This window comes from Gobius niger (genome assembly GCF_951799975.1).
Source record: "Gobius niger genome assembly, chromosome: 16".
In the NCBI taxonomy this organism is placed as follows: domain Eukaryota; kingdom Metazoa; phylum Chordata; class Actinopteri; order Gobiiformes; family Gobiidae; genus Gobius; species Gobius niger.
This window is the reverse complement of record NC_136867.1, coordinates 26,328,692-26,351,560: the sequence shown is the minus strand read 5'-3', so window position 1 is coordinate 26,351,560 and position 22,869 is coordinate 26,328,692. Positions and strand designations below refer to the sequence as shown.

At 43.3% G+C, this 22,869-nt stretch overlaps 1 protein-coding gene across 1 annotated transcript; it reads left to right on the top strand.

The window, feature by feature from the left end:
* Positions 1-166: 166 nt before the first annotated feature.
* On the top strand, positions 167-22,869 carry shprh (SNF2 histone linker PHD RING helicase). Its single transcript, XM_079573346.1, has 30 exons — positions 167-302; positions 762-1,349; positions 2,266-2,395; positions 2,481-2,699; positions 2,782-2,860; positions 3,374-3,524; positions 3,596-3,698; positions 4,122-4,381; positions 4,610-5,236; positions 6,025-6,276; positions 7,538-7,616; positions 7,692-7,855; positions 8,021-8,277; positions 10,075-10,196; positions 12,138-12,226; positions 12,524-12,616; positions 12,685-12,792; positions 14,813-14,955; positions 15,033-15,206; positions 15,359-15,421; positions 16,279-16,504; positions 17,415-17,552; positions 17,645-17,746; positions 17,818-17,889; positions 17,972-18,160; positions 19,538-19,630; positions 20,807-20,893; positions 21,126-21,304; positions 22,277-22,357; positions 22,638-22,869. The coding sequence occupies exons 2-30, from the start codon at positions 771-773 to the stop codon at positions 22,732-22,734; spliced, it is 4,956 nt and encodes a 1,651-aa protein (XP_079429472.1). The 5' UTR covers positions 167-302; positions 762-770; the 3' UTR covers positions 22,735-22,869.

Sequence of the window (22,869 nt, the reverse complement as noted above, 5' to 3'; positions counted from 1 at the left end):
ATCACAACGTAACTCGCACATTTTTTATTTATTAATTAGTAAAAAAAAAAAAGATTTATTGCTTGAAAAATGTTGGTACAAACAGCAACAACAACAAAAAAGAAATAAAAGAAAGTTAACCCACGGTGACCGGATGTTCAATTAACTTACTTTAGCGTCACTTCCGGTATCTAAACATGGTGGACCGCGGCAACACGGAGTGGTTTTGGGACCTTTCTGACTCAAAATGAAGATAAACAGCCGCAGGAAAGGACTTGAAAAGAAGTTGTAGTAACACTAGTGGTCTCTGCGAAACCCGAAAAGTAAATGTGCTCTTTTTGCTTCTGCATTGTGGTCTCCAGCGCCAGAATGCCGCATTGTTTTTGTTATGCAATGTAGCTATAAGTAGCTAAAAAGCTCTTTAGACCTCTCTGCATTCATTCAGGGATCTGCTCTAGGGTTGTTGTGTGTGAATTAGGATAATGGCATCTTAAACATACTTGAGTTGCACAATTATGATTGATGGTTTGCATAAGAAACAACTTATTTCAAAGCTTACACAAGAGAGAAATTCACAGTGATTGTATAAAAGCACATGACTGACAAGTGCATATAATACTAGGTCTCAGCTGAAATAACATGAAAACTAAGGCTATTTAACATGAATAGGAACGACTATTGTCTCCCATAATGTGCCCTTTTATGATTAAGTGGAGTTAGAATATTTTTTACATGGGCTAATTGAAATTATTTGCTAATTGCTGATATTGTTTGTTTCGTAGGTTGGCAACATGAGCAGCAAAAGGAAGCGTGCGCCCCCTGTGAAGGTGGACGAGGAGGCAAAGAAGAAGCTGGAATGGAACATGCTGGAGGACAGAAAGAATGAGGTTATTTTGGGGGAAGATTTGGATCAGTTGCCGACCTGCTCCAGCTTCATCGCACAGACTCCGGGCAGCGAGCCTCTCGTTTCTACCGAGGAAGCTGCCACTTCTGGTGCCGCTAAAGCCACTGAGGAGTTGCCGAGTACATCCACAGACACTCCACCTTCTCCAGCTTCATCAGTGACAGTTATACCGTCGACGCAGATTGGACCTGTTTGGAAAGCTCTGATTGGGGAGTTCACCGTACAACCCGCCTGGATTCCCTCAGACTTTGAACAGAGGACGTTCTCGCTTCAAAGAATAGACCACCAGTTTTGTTTAAGCTACAGCAGCAATAATGAAGGCATCTCGGGCGCTCAGTGTGAATTTGAAGAGGACAATCACAAAGCTGACTGTGGTCTTAGTAGGATCTCACTGGGCGACTTGGACTGGCTTCAACTGAGGAGAGTGGTCCAGCTCTGCCACCAAGTGAAAGAGAACTCATATCGGGTAATTCACGACAGTACATACAATATAACATTAGAATATATTCATTATTAAAGCATGCAATATTTGTTTTTGTGTTGTCAGTGTATAAGGCTTTATGTGAGAGTACTATTTAAGTAGAGCTGGCTCCTGTTCAATGATCCCAGTGTGGTATCGATAAAAAAGTTTAGGTACTGGTATCGAAAAAATAAAAAAAAATATTGAATTGCATTATATTTATTATTATTGAAGGCAGGTACCGAAAAAGGTTTTGACGGCTGTTTGGTCCAAGCACAGCATTAAAGGAAGTGACTTTGTTGTTTCAACTCAAATAAATGATACAAATGTAAAAAAATGTATATATTTTTTATCAATAATTGAACATTATTGTTCTGTTTTATGGTTCTACGACAAATATTTTAGAAAAAAAGCATCGTTCAATTATCAGTATTGTAAACCAAGTGTCGTTAAAGGTAAATTATGCAACTTTTAATATGAAACTTGTGTTGATATTTTTGCGTATTTGACCATGTAGTGACCCAGCGGCTGTATGAGTGGTCAGCATGGCACCTTTACTTTCCATCACGGTGGCGTCTACAGCGCTCCAGGGTCAAACGTTTGGGAGGTTTTCACTGCTAACAAACCCTCTCACCAATAGATAGAAAGTAAAGGCGTCGACAACACGTACAGTCGCTGGGTCACTACATGGTCAGGTGCGTACAAATATTTTTTTTTCTTATAAAAAAATGCATGATGCACTATGTAACGTTACCAGCTCTATATTTATTTTATAAATCAGTTGCTCACTGCTGGGATGGTAGAGCACATTTAGTCGCTCGCTAACTTTGATGTTGACTTCTGTCCAGTCTTCGAGGCTTGCTCTCCTTTCATATCCAAAAAGACCTACTCCAAACAACAATTATGAATTTTTGTTTTGCAGGTGGGCATCTACTTACTGGAAGTTGGGCTTGGGAAGCCTGAGTTCCTCAGTGAAGGCACGACTCGTCTGAAGAAAGCAAACCAAATCTTACAGAAGGTGATGGAATACTTCTATGATTTTATTGTACCCGGTAAGTGTCTTGGCATATTTTTGTGTGGCCACCCTTTTCTAAGCAGCAGTTATATACTAAAACAATGTTGTTTGTCTTTTTGCAGAGGTTGTGGAGAACGAGGAGCAGGAGTGTGACACTGAGTTGGAGAGGCAGAACATTGAGGAGCTGTACGACTACGTCAGACGTGTCCATCAAAGAGAGGGAGACGAGCTGAGCTTCGAGGTGCAACACAAGGCTCTGATCCCAGTGCTCCGGCCCTATCAGTGTCAGGCCGTCAACTGGATGCTCAAGAGAGAGAAGTACAGGAGCGCTTCACCGAAAGGTAACAAAACTATATAATGCTGTTCCCAAAGCTGTAATAAGGATTAAGCATTAAGGTTCAATAAAAACTGTCCACTTTGCAGATCAAGGTTTGCATTTCCTTTGGAATGAGGTGGTGACGTTGTGTGGCAAGAAGCTGTTTTACAACCCGTACACAGGCTGGTAAGACCAAAGTCACTCATCCCACTCACTTTAAGTTCAAATTTTTATCTCACCTATAAACATACATTTTGATCCACTGCTACGCATTTTTTCTGTTTAACCTCTTAACCTGAACCAAGCACATTTTCAGTTTGCCTTTAAATGTGACAAAAACACATTAAAAAGCTACAAAAAAATCAACAAAAATGTGACCAAAAAAGCGATGAAGGTTTAACAATAAAGTGACAAAAACTTTGATGAAAACAAAGGTGAAAAAAGTGACAACAACACGGCAACAAAACAAAGAAAAAGATCTGGTTAGGTCAGTTTTGTAAGTCTTTATTTGCTTTTTGCCAGAAACTTTTGGGTTTGGGTAGAGCTGACGTGGAGAAAATGTGCTTGGTAAAGTGAGTGGTAAAAGGTTCCTGGTTCATCCTGGTTTAATCCTAATATTCACAGTAATCAAGTAAATACCAGAGTTATTCAGTCCCCTGTGCTGCGTGCCCATAAAACATTGTCACCTCTTTTCTCCAGCATGATCCGGGAGTTCCCTCTCGCCGGCGTGGAGTGGCCCGGGGGGATCTTAGCCGATGAAATGGGGCTCGGAAAAACGGTGGAAGTTTTAGCTCTGATTCTGTGCAACCCCAGACAGAACCTGCAGCAAGAGGCTTACACTCTCCCTGCGGTGAGTTACAACAGGATTAATCCAATGTCACGTTTTGAAATGGAAATAAAAGTGTTCTTTGTGCTTTGCAGGGCCAGTCAGTGAACTACTTTGTACCTCCTCCACCAGAAAAGAGGAAACCTGCCTCCCGCAAGTCAGAAGTCTCTCAACCAAAAGCAAAAGTCAACTTCCCAAGTAAGGGCTTGTCTATTCAACCGGCTGTGGCTTAAAGGAACAGCCCACTGTTTTTTCATGTGTTCTTACCAGAGTTTAGACGAGTTGATTCGTACCTGTCCGGTCTTTGTGCGTGTGCTCAGTCACGCAAGTGTTATTGGCATTTAGCCTCTCCTTGCATGGATATAGTTCCAAACTGGGGTGAAGTTGGAAGAGACCAAGCTTTTCCACGTTTTCCCTATTTAAATACAGCTACGTGAGCCTTTACATGATCCAAGTATTAAAAGGGGTAATAATATTAGGAGCACTTTGACTTTACTGTGCGGACGCCGAAGTGCTCCTAAGGTATTATTACGCCTTACAATATAGTACCCTTTTTATCCACTTAGTCAATTTCCACTTAGACTTATTTCACTTATTTCCCCATGTGTTTTGTTCTCTCAGCCGTGCGTTCAATGCTGCTCGTGGCGTTAAAAGAGTCCGAAAGAGGGAAAGGCGTCTCTCTGCACACGATGTTCTCGTACATGCGCAGCACGTACGGATACGACCCCGTGAAGAACCGTAACCACATCAAACGCACCATGAAGAAACTGCTGGAGGAGAGCAAGGTGAAGCAGGTGAAAGGCCGCGGCATGATGGGATCGTTCAAACTCGGAATCAACTTCTCAGGAACTCAGGAGAAACTGCCAACTCCGACCAAGACGGTAAGAAAGACAGTATTTTTCTTGTAGCTGTTAGAATTGAGACTTGAGCCAAACAGATCCAGATGCTTTTGCGATGAGGAAAACCTACATAGATACTTAAACAACATGAAAATTCCTTCTTAGAAGGACCCTTATAATCAAGTTGGGATTTGGATTAAATTGCTGTTAGTCTTGTATCTCTGAAAGTAGCATTTAACCTTTTGTTTGCCGTCTTCTTCTTTCTGCTAGCTTCCTAAAACACCTGAGACCTCGCCAAGAAAATCCATTCAGAGACGAGCAAAGGACAAAGCTGAGGTGGCCCTTCAAAACGCTTTGACAGAGGAGGAAATGGATCCTGATTTACCCCCGCGAGACTATCCCACTGACCACGAAATTAAAAAGGAAATGGACGGAAGCTTTTCTGAACATTTGGACGATTCAAATGACACTCTCGACGTGTCAACATCCTCTCAAGCCTCTCAGGACCGGAGCGAGTTGGACACACAGGACAAAATCGAGGACTTGGCTGAGGAAAAAGTGGAAATACCACACGAGGAGACGGAGCCTCCGAAACGCGAGTCTCTCTTTCCCTTCAACACGTCCGAGTACCGCTTCGAGTGCATTTGCGGGGAGCTGGGCATCATCGACTACAAGCCGCGGGTGCAGTGCATGAACTGTGAGCTGTGGCAGCACGCCGACTGCGTGAACTACAAAGAGGAGAGTCTGGAGACCACGCCCTTCTTCTGCCCGCACTGCCTGGTCGCCATGACGCCTGTGCCGACCGGCGCCACGCTGATCATCTCCCCCAGCTCCATCTGCCACCAGTGGGTCGAGGAGATCAGCAAGCACATACGCTCCTCCTCACTCAGAGTCCTGGTTAGTATGAACTTTATTAACCTCTTACCCCCCGCCTTAAAGGGACTATACGTCTGTAGTTTAAAAATGTTAAAATTATGTATTTTCCTCCCCCTACATGTTCCAGCCATGTCCTAAGGTGTAGAACAGGGGTAGGCAAGTTTGCGTTGTGGAGGGCCGATTTTTATCAACACCAAAACATCAAGGGCCGAACCTCACCGTTGTAGCCCAAATTAAGAACCATTTTCTGCTCACAACTCACATTTGGATTATTATGCTCAAATTGAGAATTTTTATCTAATTAATTGATCAACTAATCTAGTTAAATACTTTTTGCAGTTGACTGACAATATTATTACTTACTTTAACAGGCATTTGATCTCTATTTTGCATGATAATAATATTTCTCAAAATCATCTTGGGGGCCTCAGGTTTTGTGTTAGAGGGCCGGATTTGTCCCCCGGGCCTGACGTTGCCTACCCCTGGTGTAGAATGAGCGCAGTCCTGTTCACCACAACTGCCTCTAAAATCCTGCACTGTCACTCACAATGTTGTTACCGTACTTCGGGTCCAAAGTGCCGTCATGCACAGGCTTAATATAGAAGGTGCAGTTACATGTATGACCTGAGGTGGCAGTAGTGAGTATGAAATGGCCAACTTGCATCTAGCCCCTTTAACGGAGTGCATTTTTTCCAGTTCAGTTTTACCCAAAGCTTAAAACCTTTCGACTAGCGTTCACCGCCCCTAGGCCAGGACAACTTTGAAAGCTAAGACCTACAAAACTGATTGTCCCTTTATCGTGGCCTCAGGTTTACCAGGGCGTGAAGAGGCACGGTTTCCTGCAGCCGCACATGCTGGCGGAGCAGGACGTGGTGATGACGACGTACGACGTGCTGCGGTCGGAGCTGAACTACGTGGACCTGCCCCACAGCAACAGCGAGGACGCCCGGCGCTTCAGGACGCAGAAGCGCTACATGGCCGTGCCCAGCCCCCTGGTGGCCGTGGAGTGGTGGAGGATCTGCCTGGACGAGGCGCAGATGGTCGAGTGCGTCACTGCCAAGGTGAGGCCTTCAAACCGGGACAACTTCTAACCCCTTACCCCCCACCGTAGCCAAGAGCACTTTCTCCAGCTCGACTTTACCCAAATCTTTAAGCTTTTTTACAGCCCATAGGCCAGGGGAAACGCCTCATTTGAAAGCTAAGACCTACGAAACTGACCCAAGCTTCTTCCTCGATTTTGTTGTGTTTTCGTTACTTTTTGTAGTTTTTTTGTTGTTGTTTTTTGCCACGTTCTTGCTGCTTTTTTTGTAGTATTTTGGCCGCTTTTTGTTTTTTAGTACAATGTAATAAAGCCACAACAACACGACAAAAACATGACAAAAATACAATGAAAAGTGTCATGAAAACAGGATGAGAATGTGACAAAAATGTGAAAAACAAGGAAAGAGCTTGGGCCTTTGCTTTCAAATGAGGCGTTACACTGGCCTGTAGGCTGTAAACTCTCAGGTCAAGGAGCTTTTAGATTTGCGTAAAGCCAAACTGAAGAAAATGCGCTCGGTTAAGGCGGGGGGTAAGAGATTAAAGGGATAGGCCACCGTTTTTACATACTGAGATATGTTCTTACCTTAGCTTTGACGAGTTCTTTAGGACCTGTCTGATCTTCCCCCGTGCCTTCAGTCACGTAAACACAGCGCAGACGGCGTTAGCATTTAGCCTCTCCCTCTCTCCTCTATAGCTCCAAAACTGGTCAAGATAGAAGCTACCAAGCTCTTCCACGTTTTCCCTATTTAAATATGGTTACATGAAGTGTTCCACTACAAAGTATAATTACACAAAATTAAACAATGTGGATTTTCTAAGCGGATGAAAAGGGGGAACTATATTGTAAGGCGTAATAATACCAGGAGTAGTTCGAAATCCGCGCAGTAATCTTCACTTTACTGTGCGGATGCCAAATTACTCCTGGCATTATTACGCCTTACAATATAGTTCCCCCTTTTATCCGCTTAGAAAATCCACATTGTTTAATTTTGTGTAATTATACTTACACTTCACGTAACCATATTTAAATAGGGAAAACGTGGAAGAGCTTGGTAGCTTCTATCTTGACCTGTTTTGGAGCTATAGAGGAGAGAGGGAGATGCTAAACACTAACGCCGTCTGCGCTGTGTTTACGTGACTGAAGGCACGGGTGAAGATCAGACAGGTCCTAAAGAACTCATCAAACCTAAGGTACGAACATATCTCAGTATGTAAAAACGGTGGCCTATTCCTTTAAGTAAAGTGGACCTTAACCATGGCTGTATTTTTCCTAAACATCAGGCAGCTGAAATGGCTCTGCGTTTGGCTTCTGTGAACCGCTGGTGCGTCAGTGGGACTCCGGTTCAGAGAGGCTTAGAGGGTAATGAAAGTTATCTACTGTAAAATGATGAACTGAATAAGATCTAATGAGTTGCTTCTGTGTTTGTAATCGCAGACCTGTACGGGCTGGTGCTGTTCCTGCGCGTGGATCCGTTCTGGGTGAAGCGCTGGTGGGAGCAGCTGCTGTATCGCCCGTATCGCCGTGGAAACACCGCCGCTCTGTACTGCATGATCAGTCAGATCCTCTGGAGGTCGGCCAAAAAGGACGTCATCGACCAGGTACAGAGTCATTTACCATGGATCAAGTGCAAATGGGAGGAGTCAGCTGTTTTCTTTTGCTTTAATATGAAAAATAACCCAGTACAGATGAGAACTGACACATTCATTCATTTGTTTGAGCAGACTAATCCGTTGGTTTCATGAAGTTGTACTTGTCCCGCTCAGATCCAGATCCCCGCGCAGACGGAGGAGGTGCACTGGCTGCGCTTCTCTCCGGTCGAGGGCCACTTTTACCACAGGCAGCACGAGGTCTGCTCCCAGGACGCGCTGCTCCGGCTGAGGAAGATCTCGGACTGGACTCTGAAGCTGGGCTCCCTGGACAGACGCACGGTCCACACCATCCTCGCCCCCCTGCTGCGGCTGCGACAGGCCTGCTGCCACCCACAGGCCGTCAGGGGGGAGTTCCTTCCCCTGCAGAAGAGGTGAGGGAACACCTTTTACAGTTTATCTAATCTTTTGTAAATGTGTATGACCCATAACCTCTTTCATCCACTGAGCGTATGTTGGAGGTCATAGATTTTTCCATTTGTAAAATAAAATAAAAGTTTTCGAGCTTATAATGAACAAAAAGCCATCATGCTTGTTTGACGCCCGCCTAAAGGTCAGCACACACTACACGACTTTTATGCCCGATTTTGCTCTAATTCTCAGTTGCGCTGAGTCTTCTGTCGTGGCTTGTTGAAGGCAGTCACACAGAGTCGGGTCTCGTAGTGTCGGGGGGGTCACGACTGGACTGGCATTCGAATCGTGTAGTGTGGGCAGCCGAAAGACGTGACTAGACTCCAGTCTGATTTTTACGCCTGATTTCGATTTGATTTTACTGTCCCCAAAGTGACGCACAGAAAGCAGCGGCCAATGACAGTGTGAAATAAAGAAAGAAAAGCCGCAGCGCCTCCCTTTTCATTTCTCTGTTAAAATAGCGACACAAACAACTTATTTCCTGGCCACAGCCCCACACGAAACGGCACAACTTTACTTCACCAAAAGTTCATGATAACCACTGTTTCAAGCTACATTTCGACCGCGAACAGAGTTTACTGGCACTTACTGAGTTTGGAGACGAACTGTTCAGCTTCACCTCGCCTCTAACGCTTGCCTCTCCACTCGCCTCTCTCCGCTTTCTCCGCTGTCTCCTCCTCCTCCTTCATCTCTGGGCTGAGGCCCGTCTCCTTTTCTTATTAAATCCACTGAAATACGTCCCGCTTCTTTGCGTCGCCGACTTTTAACTCCATTTGACAGAACTATGGTCAAGTTGAAGGCTTCGTAGTAGCAGTAGCCTTGCACTGCGGTGTTGTGACATTGTTGACACTGTTGACCACTCGGGACACACACAGGTTTCCCACGCTCACAAACACAGGCCTGTCTTTGCGGATTTGGGGTCAGTTTTTGAAGCCATAGGAGAAATGAAGCGGTCGAGAGGACAGACGCGCTGTGTTATAAAACATCAGCTGTTTGACAGACTTGTGCAGTGTGTTCGCTCTTACAATTCTCTCTGATCTGACACGTGTAATGCACAAGTTATAATCAGATCAGTGTATGTGAGTTGTTTCTATTAATGTAACCTAATATCCTGTCTTATACCCAATGATATTTAGTGTAGAAAAGTCCAGTGACCCTTGGGCAATGTTTTTCCTTACTTTATACACAGATATAATAGATCTACAACATGTCCTTTGCAAGAAAAGATAAGACTTTATTCATCTGAAACTGGAGAAAGAAACCATTCACTTTTTTCACTCACAGCAGCCACATTTAAGAAAGTAACTGAATGACCTTCCAGCTATTTGCCTCGAAGAGAAAGTAGTGGGACTGATGTTGACAAAAACATACAATGATTTATGCATACAGTGAATATGTGTTGATCAACCTGTTCACCAGTGTAAATTTCAGTAAAAAAATGTATTACAATTAGTGCTATTATTGGCGTGACGTGTTTATGCAGAGGGACACCCTGTCTTTAGTCTCAAAGACCTCTTCAACCCAGTAATCCCTCCCAATAATCAGCTCATGATTCCCTCATTTTATATCTTCAAGTGGCTCTTAGAAGAACCCTGGTCCTACTTTCCTCCCGGCAGCTGCTCGTTCAAATCGATGCCGCTTTATTGCCCGTAATAGACTGCGCGGCCCCTTTGTCCGACGATACAATGGTGTTTACGCAAAACTGACCCACTCATTTTGTTGGTAATTACTTTCCCGTTCTCGGCTTGTTTCCCCTCCAGCACCATGACGATGGAAGAGCTGCTCAAGTCCCTGCAGAAGAAGTGCCGCTCCGAATGCGAGGAGGCCCACAGGCAGTTGGTGTGCGCCCTCAATGGCCTGGCGGGGATCCATATCATCAGAGGTGCAGCTCCTGCTTTCCCAGGGCAATCAAACACGCTCTTAGCTTTGTTTCCAGTCACTCTTTTTGCAGCTCTGTTTAAGTAGTTTGATCCATATAATGCTCAAAGCGCGGGGAAGTGGACGCTACAGCACGTCTCATTGGCTGTGCTCGTATAGGATGCACTTTGTATAGTCTATAGTTTAAACCTGAAGTGGCAATTAATGGAAATATCTAGATTAAAGGAAAACTGGCACAAAGTTTAGCCTCTTAAAGGGATATTTCAGGATTTTTGACATAGGGCCTCATTTCCTAGTTATCCAGAGTGTTGCTGATTTCTGGAGATATTTTTTTTTCATGCAGTTCTTATATTTGAAGAGCTTAGTGGTGCTAGGCTAGTGCAAAGCTAGTGCATTTCTATGGTATCAGCTAGCCTGCATTAAAAACAGTCTGACCCGCTCCACAGTGCACCTGAGGCAAATCACTTATAACACTAGACTAACCATATAAATGTCTGTCCATAGAATAATTTTTGGAATATAACTGACCTTGCATCACATGAATGATCGCATTTTGAGGGACTATTTTCCAGCAGATCACTCCGCCGCTGCGTAGCTTATACAACCACGAAGCTGATGCTGCTCAAATATAAGTTATTTTAAATGCAAAATGGTTAAAATGATTCTATGGACACAGACATTTATGTGGTTAGTCTGGTGTTATAAGTGATTTGCCTCAGGTGCTCTGTGGAGCGGGTCAGACTGTCTTTAATGCAGGCTAGCTGATACCATAGAAATGCTTTGCACTAGCCTAGCACCACGAAACTTTTCAAATATAAGAACTGCTTGAATTACAAAAAAAAATATCCAGAAATCAGCAACACTCTGGACATTCTGGATAACTAGGAAATGAGGCCCTATGTCAAAAATCCTGAAATATCCCTTTAACCCCCACCTGAACAGAGCACATTTTCTCCAATTTAGCTTTATCAAAATCTAAAAGCTTCTTAACAAAAATGTGACAAAATAATGACAAAAACACAGTCAAAACACGACAAAAAAAAGCACAATCACAGTTGTGTAAAATTACAGGAAAGCAGATAAAATCCATAAAACATCAACATAAAAAAGAAATAACTACAGTAAAAAGGAAGAGTGCAGATAAAATACTTTCAGGGGGTCATTTATCAAGAAAACACTGAGTAAAAATACACAAATGAATCTGTTGATCCACTAATACATGCTACATGTTTAGCACATGAGCAAACGCTTGGTAAATGACCCCCATAGTGTCATATGTACGAGTAAAAAGAATGTTTTTCAGCCTGGATTTGAAAATTGTCAGAGTTGAGGTCTGTCTCACATCCTCATGAAGACAGTTCCAGATTTTAGCTTCAGCTTTAGTCCTGACACTGGGAACCACCAGGAGACCCCTCCCTGAAGTTCTCAGGGCTGAGATGGTTCATACGGCTCTAGCATGTCAGAGATGGACTTTGGTGCAGAGCATTTTTAAATTCTATTCTCTGAGCGACAGGAAGCCAGTGCAGAGACCGGAGCACTGGACTAATATGGTCGTATTTCCTGGATACCACTATAAAATCCACAAAATACAGATTGGGATGCTTTAGCACTCACAAGCCAATTAAAAAGTGAGAAAGATTGCTCGAAACTATGACATAACAACAATAGAACATGGCAAAAAGCTCAAACATGTTCAAAAGCATAAGGCCTCCGTTAATGTCTTCCCTGTTAATTTTTTTTCGAGGTTTCTTTCAAAACTAGTGCATCATACCTGCCCTCCGTGTCAGGCTTTGACATAATCTCAGCCTATCCATAAATTATGATTTGCAATTAACAATTTAAAGCTGAATATTCTGGCTTTTGAATGGTCAAAAGGATGTGCAGATTGCCTTCGTTGTCCATGTGCATGAATTGAGTGTGGCTGATGTTGTTGTTTTCGTCCTAGGGGAGTTTGTGGAGGCGGTGGAGATGTACAGAGAAGTGCTGCGGTCGTCAGAGGAGCACAAAGGAAAGCTGAAAACAGACTCTTTACAGGTAACGGTCTATAGTGGCTTTATTCATGTGCGTGTGTTTGCATTTGTATAGAATTAACACATCAAAAGGACGCATTTAAAACCACTGTGATGCTTCTGAAACCGCCTGTGGGCTTTGTTTTCGAGCTGTTGCCGAGAAGCACGAGCAGCTAATAAAGCCATTGTTTTATCATTAGTGGAGTAGGGAATTAAACCTCATTAAAAAGCATGTTATACTGCCGGTCAAATGGATAAGAAGGTGCTAAAAGAGTCAAAGATGGCATCATAAAGTTGTAAAAAATGTCTTTCTCGTTATCAGAGACTTCACGCCACTCATAATCTGATGGAGCTGCTGAACGCCAAACACCCCGGGATCCCTCCGACGCTGAGGGACGACAAACTGAGCGAAGAGGTAAAAGAGCCTCTCCAAAATCCGGGTTAAAGTGTACAGTGGAAGACGTCTCCTCTGGTGTGTTGCAGGCGGAGCAGCTCAGGCAGCACTACATGACCAAGTACGACTCGGAAGTGGCCGACGCCTACAACGCCCTGCAGCCCGTTCTGCAAAACATCAAGGAGCTCAAACGCAAAGTGAGGGAATACGTTTGTTTTCAGAAAAGTTAAGATTGGATGTCCCGCTCTTATTCCCGCCAGTATTCCTGTATCTACGACTGTATATAGTAATTTAATTTAAAAATAGGCAAGGCAAGTTTATTTGTAGAGCACAATTCATACACAAGGCAATTCAAAGTGCTTCACCGTTGCATAAATACAAGAAAACAAATAGAATCAATAAAAACATCAACATAAAATTAATCAATTACAGTAAAAGGCGAGAGTGCAGATAAAATACTTTCAGTCATATGCATCGGTAAAAAGAACTGTTTTCAACCTGGATTTGAACATTGTCAGAGTTGAGGCCTGTCTCACATCCTCATGAAGACTGTTCCAGATTTTAGCTGCATGAAACTGAAACGCAGCCTCACCGTGTTTATTATTGACTCTGGGAACCACCAGGAGGCCCCTCCCTGAAGTTCTCAGGGCCCGAGATGGTTCATACGGCTCTAACATGTCAGAGATGTACTTTGGTGCTAAACCATTAAAAGACTTGTAACAAGCAGAGCTGTTTTAAAGTCTATTCTCTGAGTGACAGGAAGCCAGTGCAGAGACCGGAGCGCTGGACTAATATGGTCGTATTTCCTGGTTCTTGTCAGGACTCGAGCAGCAGCGTTCTGGATGTACTGTAGCTGTCTGATAGCTTGTTTAGAGAGGCCAGTGAGCAGCCGTTACAGAAGTCTAACCTGCTGGAGACAAATGCATGGATAAGTCTCTCTAAGTCTGGTTTTGACACTATTCCTCTGATCTTAGCAATGTTTTTCAGATGGTAAAAAGCTGCTGATGTTGTTGCTTTGATGTGGCTGTTTAAGTTCAGGTCTGAGTCCATGATTACTCCTAGATTTCTAACCTGATTTTTTGGTTTTAGAGAGAGAGACTCAAAATAATTACCTAACTACGCCAGGAAATCCTCACATTTACTACAGATAATAGCTCTCCCCATTTTCAGCCAAAGTTGCATAGATGATCCAGTGCAAAGCTCTTTGAAAATCATGTGACTGAAACCTATGAATAGAAGGGTAAGGGGAATATCTGAGGAGCCTTAATAAGTTAACTGGGGCAGCAGTAGCCTATTTCTTAGATGTTATATGTTATATGTGCACACGTGACTCCAAGTGCGATCTCTGGACGCTGCGTTCCTTCCTCTCTTGCTATTTACCCAATAAGGATCAGCGATGGTTTACACAAATCAACGAATAGTTTAAGAAAAAATCAGAGCAGGGAGGGCAGAGAGTCACTGATGGGAGTCACTGGCTACATGTTAATAAAAACATTACGGTGGGTGTAAATACTTGAAATGTGTTCATTAAGTAACGGCGGATTATGTTGTAAACACAGCAAAAAACATGCGCTGTTGCATGGTCTCCACCTATTTTTTTATTGAGCGATAGAAAATAGAAGTTGAATCTAAAGTAGTGACTTTTTTTCGGGTGTGGTCTCGCCTTCTTCACTTTGCCACAGCTCAAAGCTGTACATGGACATAAAATGTGCATATTAAATAATTCTGACTTGCAGGAAGGATTGTGAGAGCTAGTAACGATTTTGGGCCAAATAAAAAAATGGCACAATTTGTGCAGGAAAAATCAGGTACCCCCACTTTAAAGAGATTATTTTCTGAGCAGCTCGTTCAAAATCTTGGTGCTATTTTAATTCTGTTCAAGACAAAAACACTGTGGAGGAAACAGGAAGTGAAGTCTTTGCTCCTGACGCGATGTTTTAACATGATGCTGTGACTGTCCGTTTGTAACTCTCTGCAGAAATGTAATCTTGAGCTATATATTTGTACACCGCTACAAACTCATAGTGAAATAGCGAGGAGGAGCAGCGCCTCCTGAGGATCCACTCAATTTTTATGGTTGCGTTCAATTTCGAACATTTGATAGCTCACTATAAGGATTAGAATAAAAAATGCACCATATAGTAAAGAATGGCATACTATATAGAGGCATAAATTCTCATCATTGTTAGTTCAAACCTTTTGTGTTTTTTGTTGCAGGTGAAGCTGAACTCCCCCTGGTGGCTGGACATCATCCAGAAAGCCGTCCGCAGCAGCTCTGAAGACGAGCTGGTGACGCGAGTCAAAAATGAGCTCACCAGCAACTACAAACAGCCGGTCAATAAGCTCTCCATGGCCGACAAGTGAGGAAACCGCACCAGAATGTTTAAGAAATTCTTCAACTAGGAATCATTGATCATCTGCTTTGTCTTGAGTCCAGGTTTCGAGACGCCAGGGGGCTCCAGTACATTCTCAACACAAAACTGCAGGAGTTGTTGAAATCTCAGAAAACGGTGCAGGACGCGGTGAAGCGGCTCGAGGGCCCGGCGTCTCAGGAGGTGATCGATGAGGCGACGATGTGCCACCTCCGACCCAACAGGCTCGCGCTCAACAAGTAAGACAGACTTTTAACTACAGAACAAAACATTTATACCACCCTTTTGTCTATGAATGAGGCAAGAGTGGATTAATGGAAGAGCTGTCACGCACTTAGCAAAGTTTAGGCACTTCTTAAGGAATTTTTCACTCGTAATTTGTCTTTTCCAGTTGCGTCTTTTGCAAAGCTGATGAACTGTTCAACGATTACGAGTCCAAGTTGTTCTCTCACACGTAAGTACACGCTCCATTAAATTATGTTCACTATGTTTAACCTTCCCCTCCTGGAACCGCCACCTTAACGTGGTGGAGGGGTTTGAGCACCCGAATACTCCTGGGAGCTCTGTTGTCGGGGGCTTTGTGCCCCTGGTAGGGTCTCCCAGGGCAAACAGGTCCTAGGTGACGGGTCAGACAAAGAACGGCTCAGAAGCCCCTTATGAGAGACCAAGAGGCCCGTTTAATCGTGAGGCCGTCCTTCTGTGGACCCACCACCTGCAAGAGGAGCCATAGGGGGCTGGTGCAATGTGATTTGGGCAGCTCCGGCAGCTCCAACAGCTGCCCCCACGACCCGGAAACGGAAAAGTGGAAGAAGATGGATGGATGGATGGATGGATGGATGGATGGATGGATGGATGGATGGATGGATGGATGGATGGATGGATGGATGGATGGATGGATGGATGGATGGATGGATGGATGGATGTTTAACCTTTTCTGTTACGGGTGCCACTTTAAAGGGACTACATGCAAGTTCGTCATTTTATACTCACTACTGCCACCTCAGGTCATACGTGTAACTGCAGCTTCTATATTAAGCTCGTGCATGACGGCACTTCAGACCCGAAGTAACCACTTTCTGAGTGACAGTGCAGTTAGAGGCAGTTGTGGTGAATAGGTCTGGGTTCAAACTACACCTTAGGACATGGCAGGAACATGTATTCATAACATAAAACTGCAGCAATATGACGTAATGCTTATTTATGGTCCTCATCTTTCATGTCCTAGAATCCATGTCTTTGCTCATAAACTTGCAACTGTCTCAAGTTCAGGGCTGCACCAGAACTATCTTGGATATTCTTTATTTATTACAGAGTGAAAGGACAGACGGCCATTTTCGAGGAGATGATCGAGGAGGAGGATGGGCTGGTGGACGAGCGTTTACCCACGACCAGCAGAGGCCTGTGGGCCGCCTCTGAGACGGAGCGCGCCCTCAAGTCCATTTTATCTTTCGCCAAATACCGGCGCCTCGACCCGGAGCTGGCTGAGGAGGGCAGCACCTTCATGGAGCTGTTCGAGAACTTTAAGAAAGAGTACAAGGTAAAATCGGCGATGTGTCGGAGCCAGACATGTTGTCATGACAGTTACTCGTGCTGTTACCTTCAAGTTCGGCCTGGGGTTTCCATGCTCCGCTTATATGACAAAATATCCTACAAAATTTTGATTTTTTTTGGCTTGTGTTTGTAACAATAATGCTTGTACTGTTGTTTGTTTTGCTCTATTTGTTTATATTTATTTACTTATTTGAAGAGGGGCAATGAACCAAACTCCTTCTGATCATTTCGATGAAAAATCGCAGATATTGGTTTTAGCCTTGTTTGTGGTTCATAAAATATAACATTGACCTTTCAAAGTCATGGCACAAAGATCTTTCTTTGAGGTCAATCATATGAATAGAATTTAAACTGACCTCAAGGAAGGAAGGAAGGAAGGAAGGAAGGAAGGAAGGAAGAAACTATGGAAGGGAGGAGGGAACAAACTAAGAAAGGAAGGAAGAAAGAAAGAAACTAAGACAGGAAGAAACTATGGCAAGAAGGAAAGAAAAAGCTAAGAAAGGAAGGAAGGAAACTAAGGAAGGAAGGAAAGAAGAAACTATGGTAGGAAGAAAGAAACTAAGCAAGGAAGGAAGGGAGGAATGAAGCAAGAAACTCAGCAAGGAAGAGAGGCAGGAAGGAAGAAAACAAGAAAGGAAGAAAATAAGGCAGGAAGGAAGGAAGGAAGAAACTAAGAAAGGAATAAAGAAACTAAGTTAGAAAGGAAGGAAAAAGCTAAGAAACTAAGGAAGGGAGAAACTAAGGAAGGAAGGAAGAAACTGAAGGAAGAAGGAAGAAACTAAGGAAGGAAGAACGTAAGGCAGGAAGGAAGTTGTATAGCGCCTTTCACACACATGGTCACAAAGTACTTTCATATAATTGAGATTAAATCCTCGTTTTGTTTCCTCGTGTGGCAGGTGCTGCACGAGTACTGGGGCGTGTTGAGGAACCACGTGTCGGCGATAGATGAACTCGGGATGGCCACAGAGAGGCTGAGGGTGCGACTGCCGGACGAGCCCAAACCCAAACTCCTTCACATCATCGAGCCGCACGAGGTCAGTCACACGAACGCCGCTGATCCTAAACCGGGACTTCGCTCTTTGTTTCTTCAAGATGTGAACGTTTTGTATATTCTTCATATGTTCAGGTGGAGCAAAACAGGGTGAAGCTGCTGAACGACCAGGCGATGGCCAAGTCTCAGCTCCAGAAGAAACTGGGACAGCAGCTGTATCTCAACAACCTCGAGAAGGTAACGTAAAAAATATCGGTCTATATTTTAATGGCTTCCTCACATTTTCTTTTGCTTTTCACTTGTTTCAGTCTCAGGACAAGTCGACAGGAGGCCTCAACCCAGAGCCGTGCCCCATCTGTGCACGACCGCTCGGGCAGGAGGTGAGCGTGTTGTGCTCTGAAATGTCATAACAAAGTAAGAAGACCATGACGGATGTAGTGAACGTTTTCTTTCTCTCTGCAGTGGGCGGTGCTGACGTGCGGACACTGCTTCTGTAACGAGTGCATCGCGATCATGGTGGAGCAGTACAGTGTGGGCTCCAGGAACAGAGCCATAAAGTGTGCGATCTGCCGACAGCCCACGTGCCACGCGGAGATCTCCTACGTCTTCACCGCGGAGTCCTCCAGCCAGGACCAGGACTTACCCGTCAAGGTTTGTTTAGATAAAAGTGGACTATTCGGTCGGATTTCAGCTGAATGACCAGGTTATTCCATTAATACATTTCTTGTTCCCTGGTGGCATGGGCATATTCCAAAATGACAGGATTTTTCAGACTCGTATTGTGAAAGAGTGCTTCAGGGAGCATGAGATCGATTATTAATCTTTGGGATGTGCTGGAAATGGCTTTGCGCAGTGGTCACACTCTCCCATCATCAAAACAAGATCTTGATGAAAAATGAATGCAACACATGGGATATTACAGGAGCTTATTGAAACAACGCCACAGCTGCAATCAAAGCTAAAGCCGTCCAATCGTCCAATTTTATAGCAGGAGACCTTTATTTTTGTGGCTTTTTGGTTACATTCACATCTACAAATTTAGTTTTTTGGGGGTTTTTTGGCTCACAAGACACAGCACTGTAAATTGTGCCAACTACAGGGATAGCAGGTCTTATACATGGGAAGAGCTCAAAACAAGATTATCATAGGGTTTCCGCAGGGCATTTAAAAGCATTAAACGTTATTAAATAGATCAAGTCCTTAAATGTCATTAAAAGAGTTCTAATAAAGCAATACTAAGTAACTCATGCCCCTAGAGGCCATAAGCGCCACTGCAGGTGTCGTAGCATTAAATGTCTGTGAGAGTAAATACTACTACATCCAATTACACAATGGAGATATTTTTTTTCACTCAAACTTGACTGTAAATACTGTTTCAATGGCGCTTGTCTGCAGTTAGCTTTGCCCGTTAGCCTGTTAGCTTCTTCTTTGTGATTCTATTACTATGTATTGCACCTCTGACCCAGTGCAGGGAAAGTTGCAAGTGTGGTTTTCTGACCAGACACTAGGGGGAGATGAAAGACCCCCCCAATCATCCCATTAACACTTGTATTACCCCCAGAGGGACTACGGAAAGGATTTATTAAGATAACATTAGATTAAATTATGGTCCAAAACATATTCGCTGAAATTGACCACATTATTTTGCTTCAAAAGTTTCCTGTTTTGTCCAATTCTCTTTCCTCTGTTCGGAAAAAAATATTTGCACGGTTTAAGAAATTAAACATGCACCGTTTTTGTTTTTTTGTTGACATTATATTATTCCCTTAATCAGTGGTAAATTATTATTGGGGGTTGACCTACATGATTGCAGCCTTCGTGGTTTGATAATTGTGACCGTTTAAACTGCAATGCTTAATTTGCCATGACTCTTTCAGCCCTATGATGAATACTTAATGTGTTTTCCTGCTTTCGAGTTAGTTACAGCGGTGATTTAGTCTGTGCTTGTTCCTGATGAGCTGTAGCAGTAACTTTACACCCGTCTGCGTTTCATTATTAACGGTGCTGCCGGTGTTTGTGTGCGCTCAGGGGAGTCACTCCACCAAAGTGGAGGCTGTGCTTCGAACGCTGCTGAAGATTCAGATGACAGACCCGGGGGCCAAGTGTCTGGTCTTCTCCACGGTAAATCTGCTCATTCGCATTTCAGTTCAACCAAACCGCTGGGCAACAGGATGAGAACAAGTTATGTACAATGAAAATTATTATACACATGGTAATCATATTCATCCAGTGCTCATGTCTCATGATTTAACTAATTCAAAAGTGACGTTAAAGGGGCTAGATGCAAGTTTGCCATTTTATACTCACTACTGCCATCTCAGGTCATATGTGTAACTGCACCTTCTATATTAAGCTCGTGCATGACGGCAATTCGGACCCGAAGTAATAACTTTTTAAGTGACAGTGCAGGATTTTAGAGGCAGTTGTAGTGAATAGGTCTGGAACATGTAGGGGGAGGAAAATGCTTAATTTTGACCCTTTTAAACGCCGTATAGTCCCTTTAAAGTGGGGGTATTATGCAAAATTGACTTTTTCAAGCCTTATATCATGTTATGTCATTCCCTCATTAAAAACATGCCTGAAGTGTTGCCTTGGCACATTCACGTATTTTTGAGTAATCTGTAAAGACTCTGATGGCGGCCATTTTAGGGATAGGTTTGCCTGAGTCCTCCTAGGAACGCCCCCACCTCCTGGAGATGCCTCCGAGCTTTCGTCACCAGCCGAGTAACCAACCACTGATGCCACAGACAGCGTGTGGAGGGGGCGTGTCTGAAAGGGTCAGAGGTTCTTAAAGAGACAGAGGCCTATTTCAAGACATTCACTACAGCCATTTTGAGAGAGACATTTTATACAAGGCAGTTATTCTAATTTACTGCATTTACAGACCAACAGAAGGTTTGGTCATCATTGTAGTGTGATATAGACTGGTGCTATGTGATTGAAAAAAGCATAATACCCCCTCTTTAAAGGTGCACTATGGAACTTTTTATGCAGGAAAAAAGTTGATATTTTTGTGTAATTTACCTTTTTGTGACCCAATAGCTGCATGGGTGGTCAGCATGGCGCCTTTCCTTTTGATCACGGTTGCCTCTACAACGCTACAGGAACAATTGTTTGTAGATTTTCTGGTGAGAGGGTCTGCAGTGAAAACCTACCAGAAACTCTAAAAGAAATTGATCCTGGAGCCTCATAGTGGCCACTGTGTATGAATTGTGCTTTACAAGTAATTACCATAAATGGAATAAAATATATGAGCTATATTTCGGATTCTGAGCCTGAATCTGTTTCCGTCCGCAGTGGCAGTGCGTCTTGGACATCATCGCCAAGGCTCTGTTCGACAACAACTTGGAGTTCACTCAGATCAACGGGAATCACAAATTTCAAGTAATCCATAATGATAAATGTTATTGATGTAATCACTCAGATTGCCTTCAATACGGTCTTCTAATTAATAGCTAAGAACGATTCATCCTTTGCTGGAAACAATGGCAATTCTTCTGCACATAAATCAGGGCTGAATAACTGTTACTGCAGATAAAACCAAACCAAATCACCCTGTGTCACATTGATTCAGTCCCTTAAGATTCTAATTCAGTCACATTGTGTCTTTTTCCAGGAGAATCTGAGCTCGTTCAAACACGAGGCGGACATTAACATCCTGCTGCTGCCGCTGCACACTGGCTCCAACGGCCTGAACATCATCGAAGCCACTCACGTTTTGCTGGTGGAGCCGATCCTGAACCCGGCTCACGAGCTGCAGGCCATCGGGCGAGTGCACCGCATCGGACAGACCAAGTGAGGCTGGGCCAGGAGGAATCTGATAAATAGATTTAATTCATGTAGTTCTTTTTCCCTGTGAGTCAGCCATTTTAGCTGTCACTATTTTTTATTGGATTGTGTCAAAAGAAGACTACGACAAAATTAGGAAAATCATGACGAAAACTGAGCTTTTACGCATTTTTAAATCTTTATTTTGGGCTGTGTTTACAAAAAAAATATGCCACTATTGTCAGTAAGATGGAAGACAGCTTGCAATATGGATTTTGCGTCACCTAATATTGAAATAATGATAATTTGGTGATGCATTCTGCAGCCTATACTTCAGAGTGAGTGATAGTAGAGAATTTGGTAACACTTTATAATAACTACACCTTATTTAGCCTTAATAAATGATGACTTAACACTTAACTAATGAATATTGTTCATGATAAATTAAGTGTGACTAACACTTAATAACTACTTAAAGGGGCTAGATGCAAGTTCGTAATTTTCTACTCACTGCTGCCACCTCAGGTCATACGTGTAACTGCAGCTTCTATATTAAGCTCGTGCATGACGGCACTTCAGACCCGAATTTACACCTTTTTGAGTGCAGGATTTTAGAGGCATTTGTGGTGAACAGGTCTGGGCTCATTCTACACATTAGGACATGGCTGTAACATGTAGGGGGAGGAAAATACTTAATTTTAACATTTTTAAACTCTGTATAGTCACTTTAACTACTACGATTAATGCCTGACTCACAATTAATAGTTCTTCACATACTTCACTTATTCGTTGCTAAGTAGTTAGTAAGTGTTAGTCACACTTAACTAATCAATTGTTCAGGCTAAATAAGGTATAGTTATTATAAAGTGTTACAGAGAGGTTTTCTATCACTGCTCCACAATTATATAATAAGCTGAAGCACAAGCAGGTGCCCTGTATGTTATCACAAACAACAACAACAAAATAAAAATTTAAAAACTGCTTTTGTTTTTTCTCCAGGCCAACATTCGTCCACAGATTCCTCATCAAATCTACAATAGAAGAGCGGATGCAAACTATGATGAAAACGGCTGACAAAAGGTGTGTTGTCTTTCATGCCCGGGGGAAAGAATCCTTGCCCAATGCCCATAGAAGCTCTGGCGTCTAAAAGATCTTTAGAACTATTATATTACACACTCCAGATACCTCTAAACCTCAAAAACGGTCTGAAATTATCACACTATTGAATTTTAAATACCCTATTGGTGGGCTTTGATGACACTTTCAATTAACATATGATGCAGATAATACATCTTTGATCATTCCTAAGATATTCTCTCCACAACATTTCCCTTCATGAATCTTTCTTTATGGTTTTCAGCCACAGCAGCACGTCCATGAAGCGCTCGGAAGCTTCGGTCCTGACGGTGGCGGACCTCGCTGATCTGTTCACGGAGGACGGCGGACCTTTGGAGTGAAACCACAGAGCACACAGGCAAAAACCACTCGCCCCACACAGGAAACTAATGCATTCCACTTTAAAGCGAGACACGGCAGGTGAAAACATCGATTTTTCACGCAGTGGTCAATGTTGTTTTTCGCTAATTTTCTCC